The sequence below is a fragment of the Sorghum bicolor genome, chromosome 4, assembly GCF_000003195.3.
Source record: "Sorghum bicolor cultivar BTx623 chromosome 4, Sorghum_bicolor_NCBIv3, whole genome shotgun sequence".
Taxonomy (NCBI): domain Eukaryota; kingdom Viridiplantae; phylum Streptophyta; class Magnoliopsida; order Poales; family Poaceae; genus Sorghum; species Sorghum bicolor.
Window position 1 is genome coordinate 14,758,337 of NC_012873.2, and position 11,382 is coordinate 14,769,718.

Here is an 11,382-nt window from a genome sequence, read left to right on the forward strand (position 1 = left end):
AGGGGCGACGGAGGAGAAGGAGTTGAGGCGAGTGCTGAACAGCAGCGACGGAGGAGAAGGAGTCGGGGCGAGTTGCGAGATATCGAGAGAAGAGGTGAGTCGAGTCGACGGGGAATGTCGCCCGGTGTGATGAGGCCGGACAAGTTTCTCCGTCAAAACCCGGCTCCTTCGTGGTGGAGACCCCCGTGTCGCGTGCTTCCAAACAAGTCTGAGTAGCGGCCCGTGTGGAAATTATCCACGCGGGCTTCCTCCACGGGGAAACGACCGGAAACCCTTCGGGATCCCCTGCTGCCAAAGTAGGCCTGAGTGTGTGTGACACAGGGAGATCAGTCTGGATGCAACGGGGAAGAGGCCCGTGTTGGGTCCATGGGACCCAGCGTAGATCTGCTAGGAGCATTGTCGAGGATGAACTTCTGGCTAAACTTGGCGAAGGCCTCAGGAGCATAGAGTTTTCATATGGTGTGCCAGCGCCAATGTCCCAGCCACCATGGCGTCCTCAAGTTTGTCAAGGAACATGCAGACGGGAGGCGGTTGCTCTTCCTCCTACCCGAGTGGTTCGGTTCCTGCAGATGCAAGTTCCTGAATCGGTCGGCAATGGAGTCTATGCTGGCGAGGGTGATCTAGTCGCCTGGATGCACTTTACTTTGTCGTGGAAATTGAAGAGGATCCTCATATGAAAACACAAGGAATCTGTGCACAAAGCACCCCCTACCTGATGCGCCAACTATAAGAGTTTTCGACCTCGACAACAAAAGATTAGTGTATCGCGCACAGGATTCAGTGCCGTATTCGAAGCACATGGTATGCTGAACAGAACTCTACACAGAGGGATTACAATTACAAGTTTGCATATAGCACTATATACCACCATCTGGCATTGTTCTACCTCACAGTCACAGGGTATAACACTACAGCTACGTACGTGCAGTCACGCAATTAGACGGAGATTAGAAAAAGGAAATAGATGCAGGGAGGGAGGTGCTGCATGCATCTCATACATCAGGTCATCTCTCTTTGCTGGTGCTGCCAAGAGACAGGGTGAGGTGGCAGCGGACCCTAGCGGCGCCATTCTTCCACGGTTGGCGTATCCACTCCGATGTTCTTCATATCCCTGATATTTGCTGGGTAACACATGTAGTAGATGCCATCAATCACCAGGAATCCATTGCGTTAAAAAAAATCACCAGGAATCTAACAAGACGGTATATCACAGTATATCATCTTTGCCAACTGTCAGATGCTGCAGTGTTAAATTCGATAGCAGGAGCTCTGGCCGTTTCTTCTTGAGGCAACAATATTTTGTAACAGGCTTTTCTCATGCTTATTTAGTTAAAAAAACTACTACTTTCTGAAAAACCCACCTTTCAAAAAAGTTCGCATAGCTTTCCGAAATGTTTGTTAGCTAAGGTCTATACATGGTGTCTATCCAAACTAACTCGTTTGTGAACCTGCACAAAGCATGGGTAAAGTCCTACATCTCTATCTCTACAACTAAAACGTTTGGACTCCAATCGTCCACAGACTTGCGATGGCTCGCTGGCTCTCAGACTTCCGCAGCACGCGTAGGATCCCCACGTGGTGGACCCCAACACTCGTTGGCTCTCCAGGCGCACGCACGCACGCTCCCCCATGTATGGACCAACGCTCCCTCCCTTGCGAGATGCTACCTTCAATTGCGCTCCCTTTCCCTTAGCGCCACGGTCGCCTATGCCACAGCGTCTCTTCCTCGCATCCGCTCGTAGCACAGGCACCATGTCTACCATGCCGTCCTCACCTGCGCTCGCCCACGCTCCCTGGTCCTTGCCGCGCGCAGCAGCCGCAACCCCGTGCCGCGGAGGATGTGGTTTTTCCTCGCTGCCCTATCCCGAGCCATCCACCTGGTGCCGGCGGCCGTGGGTAGCACCGTAGCAGCCAGCCGCTACCGATAGAAGATGCTGCCGTCATTGGCCTGTTCGTCGGGGGAGAGCGGAGAGCACGTGCGGCCACCCTGCCTAGCGCCTGGGCTCTCTGGCGTCCTGCCTGCCGCAAGCGCATGACTGGAGCATCACCCGCACGACGCCCATGTCCTTCTCTCCTGCACGCTCAACCGTAGCTCCACCTTCAGTACCCTCAACGAAGGTCATCCATGATGCCACCCAGCATAGCTCGCTCGCTCCAGCGCCCTGCGAGCAGCAGCAGCACCCTCGCCCAGCCCGGCTGCAAGAACATGAACCCGTCAAGATCAGGCCATTGACCCAACTGGCGGCCATCCGAAGCTCTGAGGTCGACCTCTGACGCCGCGACCTTGGGTGCATCCCCAATGCCCGCGCCCAGGGCGCCTCCGACGAATCTGCCACTGCTACCACAACCTCCTCCTCGTCTAGCCCCAACAACCTTGGGCGCATCCCTGACGCCCGCGCCCAGGGGGCAGCCTCCGACGACTCCGCGCCGCCTCTTCGTCTGTCCCAGTGCCAGCCCCAATGTCTCGTCCCGCGACGTCTCTCTCGACCTCCTCTCCGGTGTCTTCCCTAACCCAGCCCCAGCGCCCAAGGAGAGAGAATCAGGCCACCTGCAGCGAGGATCTCCTCAACACCAAGTCCATTGAGGTGTGTTGCTTGTGCTCCTAAGCTGCTCGTCAAAATGTTTCTTCCAGTGTCACCATAGTAGGATGCAAGTATTATGCCTGCTAACTTCGACCCCTTTCAAATATTATCACCCATGTCCTTTACTCTTTTACTGGATCCGAGCATGTGCACACCCACGACTTTTACTGGATCCGTGCCTGTAGTTATGTGTGTGTTGCCCGGCTGCAAGAACCCTGAAATATGTTCCCCCTGGTGTTTATGTGAAATTTAGAGATATTTGTTTTGATAATACCTTACAACCTAGATTGCTTTTATACCAAATTTTATAGATTGCAGAGTCTTGCACAAAAAATTATCAATTACTGATCTTCCTTTGACCACATAACTAAAGTCCAGTTTGGTAATATAGAAGTATGCTAAAACATAATTCATGCCTTAACTGAATAGTTGTAAAGATAGAAATAGAGATAGAGACAATGATGCTCGACATTTAGTCAGTGTGGTTGACAAGATTCATTTCATGGTGTGCACTTTGCTGGTCAGAAGAAGTAAGAAAGCACCAGAATCCACTTCGTCTATTTTTGTCTCATGGTGTGCACTGTTGTAGTGTGATGCATGATTGTGACATCTGGGTGATGACTGCCAATTCTTTTTATTATGTGTGATGATTATTGATTTTTTATTGATCCTTGATCTGACTAAAATATTATTGGGAAGAAAAATCGTTGGATTCATATTTAGAGATTCCTTATGTTTAGAAATTTAGAGATTCAGAGAGTTGTGTTATTGCCTCATGTTTAGAGATTTAGAGATTTCGGAGTTTCATATTTACATATTACTCTATGCGGTATTCATGTTTTGTTATGAACGAGGTGGATATTTTGACATAGATAACTAGGCCTTATGCTTTGCCAAGAGCTTTGGGATAACTAGGCCTTATGCTTTGCCAAGAGCTTGAGAGATTGAGGGAGACTAGAATTGTTTCTTCATAATTCATTGCTTTATTTCCATTGTGCCTCATGGGCTGAATATAAAAGGTACATAGGACTAACACCTCTTATGCCTAGACAATATGGTACTATTCCTATAGACAAATAACTAAGAGAGACACTAATTAACACTAATGGGCTTAACGCCTAACTAGGACACTTGCGCCCTATGGCGCCCCTCTTTATGCCCATGACATCTCCCCCGCCCTTGGAGACCCAGCTCGTCCTCGAGCTGGAGAGCTGACGCGAAATAGGGTTAAGCCTTTTACATCTCGGCTTCCCCTTTTTATTGAATACTAAAATACAAGGATATCCACCTGGATCCCATGGGAAGAGCGCCTCTGCTGGCTTCATGTAGGCTGAAGGGTGGAGTGTGAAGCAGCCGGCTCTTATGCTGAAAGTGTCTAGCACCACGACAGACACAAGGATGAATGAGATAGCCTTTGATGCCTGATGCTGGATGCTGATGCGAGGTCGCTGCACTGGAAACACCCATACTTGGACCTCCACTGCAATTGGAGCCGCAGGCTGTATCGGCGAGTCCGAGTGAATGAACACGTACGACAACGTCGAGCTGAGGAGCATGCGTATCTGCCGCACCATGTGACGGACAAGCATTCCTCGCACTGCTGCCTGGAGGCGCACCGTTGCTTGCTCCTTCGATGCTTTTGTGGCACGAAGAGCCTGCGCTCGGCGACGTGCCAGGAGTCTCCGTGCTGCTGCCTGGAGACGTACAGCCGCCCGACATTCACGGTCCTTCTTATCCTTCGCGTTGAGCAACTCCTTGATCCGATCCAGCTGCGTGAATATATCAGCAAAGATGCGGGAAGTGTCGTTGGCAGCAGGGGACACATGGTGGAGCAGGTCGGGGCACGGGGGCGATGTGAAGCGCAGGTGCAGGAGCTCAGTGAAGCGACGCCACGCCGGGGTGCCTTCAGCATGCTGGACTTGTAGGAACCAAACCCGGGCGTCATCTTCCAAATTATGGGAAACCAGCCATACCTTTTCTTCCTCCATGATGCGCTCTCGGCGGAAGTAGGAGTCGCACTGGTTGACGAAGCCCACAGGATCAGATTTCCCCGCAAATTTAGGGAAATCCATCGAGGGAAAGCGTGGCAGCGGCGATGTGTTGTGGCGGATCTGGATCGATGATTGTGGCAGCGGTGGATGGTGGTGATGGGGCTGCGGCGCGGCGGCTGTGCTGATGGGGGTGCGGCGGCGGCTGGTGGCGTTGCTATGGCGGCGCGGCACGATGGATGAGGTAGGCGACGCAGCGATCTGGATCGGTATCTTTTTTTTTTTTTTGAAACGGCTGATGGAGGATCGAAAGTGCTGGAGGATTCGGCTGATGGAGGATCCGGCTGATGAAGGAGGATCGCTGGACTCTAGATGTTATGAACGTGGGTATTTTTGGGATATAGATAACTAGGCCTTATGCTTTGCCAAGAGCTTTGGGATAACTAGGCCTTATGCTTTGCCAAGAGCTTGAGAGATTGAGGGAGACTAGAATTGTTTCTTCATAATTCATTGCTTTATTTCCATTGTGCCTCATGGGCTGAATATAAAAGGTACATAGGACTAACACCTCTTATGCCTAGACAATATGGTACTATTCCTATAGACAAATAACTAAGAGAGACACTAATTAACACTAATGGGCTTAAGGCCTAACTAGGACACTTGCGCCCTATGGCGCCCCTCTTTATGCCCATGACATGTTTTCCTGATTAAACTTGTGCCCCCATAAGAAGACTTTATAAACTATATATTACAACTTGTGCTAAGCATAATTTCATAGATATATTTTGGGTCTAGCTTTACCATATACAACCTGAACTCTCTATGTTCTGCATTATGACGCCCTTCACTTGCCAAAATTGAATTAGCAGTTAGGGTCTAGAGTAGAAAGTAGAAACAGAATAATGAAGCTTAAATATTGGTTGACTTAAAGGTCTTGCCTTCATTCAGCACTGGCATCCCCATTTTGGATGAGGCTGTCCAGTTACCCTTTCTACATTAGATGTGGAAGTGTTTGGTCTGTTGTTGTTCGTACTATGTACTTTGTTTATGAAGTCTTGTTCTTCTTGTGTTCCAAACATTTAACTTAGAATCATGTTTTTCTCATTCTTTCCCTGCAGCATCCAGGAGGAATTTCCTGAACGTTCTTGACTTTCTATAGAAATTCAACACAAGTAAGCTTTTGTCTCGGGGATCTAGGACATAATGGCTGCACAACAAGTTAGGTGGTGCCATCGAGGAAGCTAACCTTGGCATGACCAATTAACTTGACTTTGAAGCTCAGCTGAATGCTAAAGGTTACAAAAGAAAGCTTCATTCTGAGATTCTGTTGTTGATGCCGTGAGTGGAGGATTCATGTTGTTTTTGTTGCAGCTCTTCAAAACCATGACCTTCTCTAATTCTCATTGTATTTGTTGAGTGGCTTCTACCCTTTTAGTTGATACTGATTATAGGTCATAGTTGCAGGTTCAGATAATCCCAAGTGGAATATGTGTTGAGACACCTCAATTTTAGGACTGCAAGCTAGCACTATGGCATTTCTCGGCTGAGTTGAAGTTTTGGATACTCTAATTAATCCTTCTCTGCCTTAGTGTCGTATGCTCTGTAGGTACTTGGTGGATATAAATGCCTCTTAAATCTTCAATTGTGATTCATTGATTGTATAATATTAATATGCCTCTGCAATATGTCTGTTGGTGTGGTTTGCATATACAGACTACATCAAGGCATAAAGATTAGCTTTAATTTGTTCAGCTACCCATATTCAATATAATTTGGTCACCACCTAGGGCCTTTTCTATTGGCTCTGATTCTTAAAGGATGACATCATGATGATGTCATATAGTCTCTTTTTCTTATAGTAAATAAAGAAAACTAGAAATACAATTCCAGCCTTACATATGGAGGTTTCGGGCTTTCTGCTCCATTGGACTGTCCTATCTAGCATTTATATCCATATCATGATTTTGAATTTCTATTCTCATGATACCAGCCTTACATATGGAGGTGTCTGGCTTTCTGCTCCATTGGACTGTTTTATCAATATAGTGTTTGATAAGCAAAGGGGGATTGTTAGTTCCATAAACAAGGGAGTGATTTTGTTTGTTTGTTCGTTTGTGTGTTGAGAGAGAGAGAGAGGGGTGGAATGAGAGAGAGAGAGAACATTATGTTTGTTAGTTTCAAGATAAAATAAAAAACTGCTATCATATTCTGTTTTATGAAAACATCTCACTTATTTTTGCTTTTGCTTTATAGATGTATGCATTGGTCTGCAAGAGTGATCTTCTAATGTGGACTAAATAATTTGATCTAGATTCTAATATGAATATGTGGGCATTTATAATGTAGGAATATCACAGGGCTACTATAGTGTCAATTTTATTTTTTATACCATCTTACAGTTAACTATTGGTAGAAAAGAAAATATGATTAATCATGGATACTAAAAATAAATTGCCATTGATACCGGTAGGTATACAAGTGGTAATTTGAGGTGCTCCCGGTGGGTGTTTTTTTGGCTCCAACAATCTGCTTCCTGATGGTTTGCCTCGACCTCCATCCTATTTTGTCGATGCTCATGCCCAATGGGATCATTCACTCCGTTTTTAGGTTATTAGTTATTTTTTTTGCTATTCACTGTAAAGTATATGTGCATTCCATTGTAGATTATTGCCCTCATTCCGACTTAAGATTTTATGTATTTTACTTTTAAAAGTATTATAGGGATTTTAGGCCATGTCTGGTGCCACTTCGACGATACCACTTGCAAGGAGCCGAAGCCGCACCAAACGGATGAGAGGGAGAAGCACTTTTGGTGACAGCAAATGAGGAATTGAAGTTATTTCCATGGTATGATGATGGAGACACGATTTTGATGCTTAGAATTGTACTCCATGAATATGTATATTATTGGTCTTACCTTTGGTGTCAACCTTTTGATATGTTACATATATGCAAAAATGAGAGGATTGTATGACATGGATGTGTGTATTACACTCAAGCACATCAATTTTAGGTAATTACGGCACGTGTAAACTTAAATTATTACAGAGTATGGTCTATCTTTTTCCCGTTGCAACGCACGGGCATGATCCTAGTTTACTTCAAAAATGTGAACATATGACGAAATAGAAGGGTTAAATGATCTGTCGTCTAACCATCAGATAACTACAACTTCACGAGTACCTACTTGCAATTTGAGAAAAAACTATGTTGAAAATTCAATAGATGTACATACTCTTCATCCAATGCATACTGAGAGTACAGAGTTTTATGTTAGAGTGTTGGGTTTTCTGCTGAGGAATCTAGTTAATCATAGGGATATTGTCAATTCTAACTTTTTTGTGAACCTGGATTTTTTTTTCCGAAACAGATTGCCCTGTTTCCATAACTACAATGGAAACTGTGGATAAAGCACTAATTTAAGTCATAATTTGTTAATGGATTGAAACTATGCCGATATTTTGCAATGAAAAGTTATCTCTCATCTATCAGATCACTTTCAACTGTGTATCTGCCTTGCATTCGACAAAAAAATCAAGAGAAAAATCAATAATTGTACACTCTTTATCTAATGCCCTGATTGGGAATTCAGAATTTGATACTAGGCATACTGTACTGCTGTGCTGCTCTGTGGAATCTAGTTAGCTAGAGGATATTGGTAATTCTAATGGGATTTTTTTTTTCTATTACAGGTCCAACAAAGACAGTTCCAACTAACAGTTGCATACAAAATTGGAGATAAGAACAGCTTTTGAAAAGATGTAGCAGTCTGAAACAGAACATTACAAATTACTGTGACACAGAATATGTCTGTTCTTTGGCTCATCACTTCCCAATACCATAACTTAAATATCTATCCAATCACATAGGACAAAATAAAAATTAAAATAAAACTTGGCTGTGTATGGGTGGGACAAAATATGTATACCGTAAAAAATAAGCGTTATGAATAATCTACTGCTTTTAAAAATAAATTTATAAGATCAGAAAATCTAGAATACAAGCTTTTCCTATTTAATGTCAATGAACATGTCTAACATCAGTCTAATCATAGCATATAAAATTCTAAAGAGTGGAAATATCATTTTGATGTGGAAAGTAATATAGGAGATTTATGAAGCATGAGTACTTACACAAATGGATTTCTGGTCTTGCAGCAGCTGTTGCATCAATAAGAACTGTAACTTTCTCATAGTCCAATGCTACAGCATCAAAGACAGTCTGCCGAATGCAATTTGGTGTTTGAACTCCTGAAAATCAAAGCACATATATAAGTACCATAATGCTTTATGATCTTGACCTCTCTCTCAAGCAGAAAAGAAAGAATGGCATCTAAGTTTCCCTTTTTGGGTGCACAGGTTGCTATATTGTAGAAAAATGAAGAATTGAATAGGGTGACAGAAGGAAAAGGACTAACATTATTAAGTAACAAGGATATAATCATACAGAAATCAATATAATGTTAGTGAAATGGCAGTCAGTTCCATATCAATAAATGTATATCAGTGCTTACCAACAATAACCAAGTTCTTTATTCCTGCAGTTTTCAGGACAGAATCAAGGTGCGTCGCAAAGAAAGCACTAAATCTAGTCTTCACTAACTTGTATTCCCCTTCTTTAATAACAAGCCCATCAGCCAGCTCCGCTCCTTTCAGACCTTTCACTGTTGGACCCTTTCCCCCAGAGTAATGCTGCCTGCGGAAAAGTTCAACATCTCTTCCAGAAGGATCATGCTCTCTGACAACCTACACTCGAGTTCACTATACATCAATGTCTCGGCAGAGAGCAACGAAAGGGCCAGACGATTAAATCTATTACTCTACTTTCTGAATGATATGCTGCTTTATGTGAAAAGCTTTAGGTTATGCTATGAGATATTGCTTGCCACAAGTTTTCAGTGAATATCTGAAAAACATGTTAAGCACAGTACATGTACACCAATACACCTGAACATCCAAGATGATTTAAAGAATACAGGATAACTTATTAGAAAATCTTCAGGCTTCAAGCAGTATACAATCTAGTTCTTTGCAGGACAAGTTCCTGAAATTGGAAATATATACCCAACAGATTATTTGTTTTATTACTTTTGAAGAAGAGTTTAGAAGAACACACTATTTAAACATTTAACACATGGGCTTTGTGTTCTTGCCTACTAGCTAATCAAGAAATATGGTAGGTCAGGTGTCCCAACTCATTACCTTATCATCATTAAAATAACTATATGCACATTCTCCTGCGTTCTCAAAAAAATCGGATGGATTCATTGCAAACATCATATATTGTAAAACCCTCAATTTTGTGATTTTTTTTAACAGGATCTGGTTCTAATTATCCCTAGAGAAAGTGGAAGGCAAAAGGGAACTATTCCGAATTAGTAGTTAATCAGAGCAGACACAGTGAGAAATTCCAAGAACCATTGCACTTCCCAGCCATCGAATGCTGAATTGCTGCAGATGTTGAGACCCAAACAACCCTCAGTACTGCTGTGACTAAAGTAGGTTCAGGAGTGGCATGTGCACTTACAACGGACAGGATGGTCCAGAAAGGAACAAGACATTGGTCAATGAACCTAGAAATTGTTGAAGCGACCACATGCATATGACAAGAGGGAAATTAGTAGAATAGCCTATTAACGGTAGGGGACACGCATCACACATTGCATTGAAGGAGAAACCTCTGGGATAAAGGTATTTTATTCTGTCCCTGAACGTTCCTTTTTTTTTGGATAAAGATGTCCCTGAACGTGCTAATTCCTGATGTTCCTTGCGTGTCAAAAGCGCAAACAAAAAAAAATGAAGCTAAACGGAATGGAGGCAGCAAATTTGGATCCTAGCATCGTGTCAAGAACTTACTTAGAACGCGCGCAACAAAAGATTCCTCTTTCGATTGGACCGAGAAATCAGTACGCCTCGTTGCATTGACCCAATAATAATCTAGATGTTGTACTAAACAAAGAAACTGCGCAGATAGGGAAGGCCAAAAAGAACAGTGATGGCGAAACTGACCCAGACGAGGAAAATGCCGCGCTCCCTTGCGACGGCGACGGCCTCGGCAACGGCAGGGACGACGGCCTCGCCGCCGGCCACCAGCATCGGGCTGCGCATCGCCGGGTCAACGAAGTCCTTCTGGATGGAGCCACCAATTCCAGCAAACACCAAGCCGTTAGAACCCAGAATTGAACTCAAAATCAAGAAACCGAAACAGGCCCCTGCGAGACGTGGAGAGAGAAGGAGAAGAAGCAGACCTGCATGTCGATGACGAGCATGGCCGTCTCGCTCCACTTGGCGGCCGCCATGGTCCGCCGCGATTTGGCAGGCGCCCTCGGGACGGTGGCGCCGCTGCCGCCGCCGGAGAACCAGCGGCGCCTCAGGTAGTGGAAGAGGAACTTGTCGAACGAGAGGACCAGTACCAGCAGGCACGACAGCAGCGCCAGATGTGATGGCATAAATCGCCAGGAACACACAAAAAAAAAAGGGCAAAACAAACAGGAGACGAGATGGATTCGACGCGACGCGAATGCGATGGTGCAGTAAGGTTTTTATTTTATCATGTCAGCGATTGGAAGAGCGTGTGTCCGGGTTTTTGTGGTTTGGGTGGCACTATGGTACGTATGTGGTGTATGCGAACGGGGACTAGCATGGTCAGAACGATGGGCGGAGACATTTAAGAGCAGAAGAAAAGAAACGATAGAATTGATGGAGGAATGAATAAATTTGTTGTGGTTTGGTAGTTTCCAAAAAATTTCAAAATTCTCCGTCACATCGAATCTTGTGGCATATGCATAAAACATTAAATATAGATAAAAA

The 11,382-nt window shown here is 44.4% G+C and overlaps 1 protein-coding gene and 1 long non-coding RNA gene across 3 annotated transcripts; one reads left to right on the forward strand and one right to left on the reverse strand.

Moving 5' to 3' along the window:
• Positions 675-11,280, reverse strand: LOC8060378 (probable inactive nicotinamidase At3g16190). Its single transcript, XM_002453646.2, has 5 exons — positions 10,821-11,280; positions 10,582-10,701; positions 9,087-9,318; positions 8,707-8,823; positions 675-1,121 (listed from the first exon to the last, which is right to left on the reverse strand). The coding sequence occupies exons 1-5, from the start codon at positions 11,019-11,021 to the stop codon at positions 1,057-1,059; spliced, it is 735 nt and encodes a 244-aa protein (XP_002453691.2). The 5' UTR covers positions 11,022-11,280; the 3' UTR covers positions 675-1,056.
• Positions 1,129-8,824, forward strand: LOC110434555. Of its 2 annotated transcripts, XR_002452071.1 has the most exons (3): positions 1,129-2,585; positions 5,692-7,420; positions 8,266-8,824. It is a non-coding gene; the product is annotated as an uncharacterized LOC110434555 (long non-coding RNA). The 2 variants fall into 2 exon arrangements; XR_002452070.1 differs by having other exon boundaries at positions 5,692-8,824.

Bases quoted from the DNA above. Each gene is read 5' to 3' on its own strand.
- LOC8060378 (XM_002453646.2), bottom strand. From the start codon at position 11,021: ATGCCATCACATCTGGCGCTGCTGTCGTGCCTGCTGGTACTGGTCCTC. The intron at 9,319-10,581 runs GTCAGTTTCGCC...ACTCGAGTGTAG, and splicing joins GCGGCATTTTCCTCGTCTGG to GTTGTCAGAGAGCATGATCC. The intron at 1,122-8,706 runs GTAAGTACTCAT...TGTGTTACCCAG, and splicing joins AAGACCAGAAATCCATTTGT to CAAATATCAGGGATATGAAG.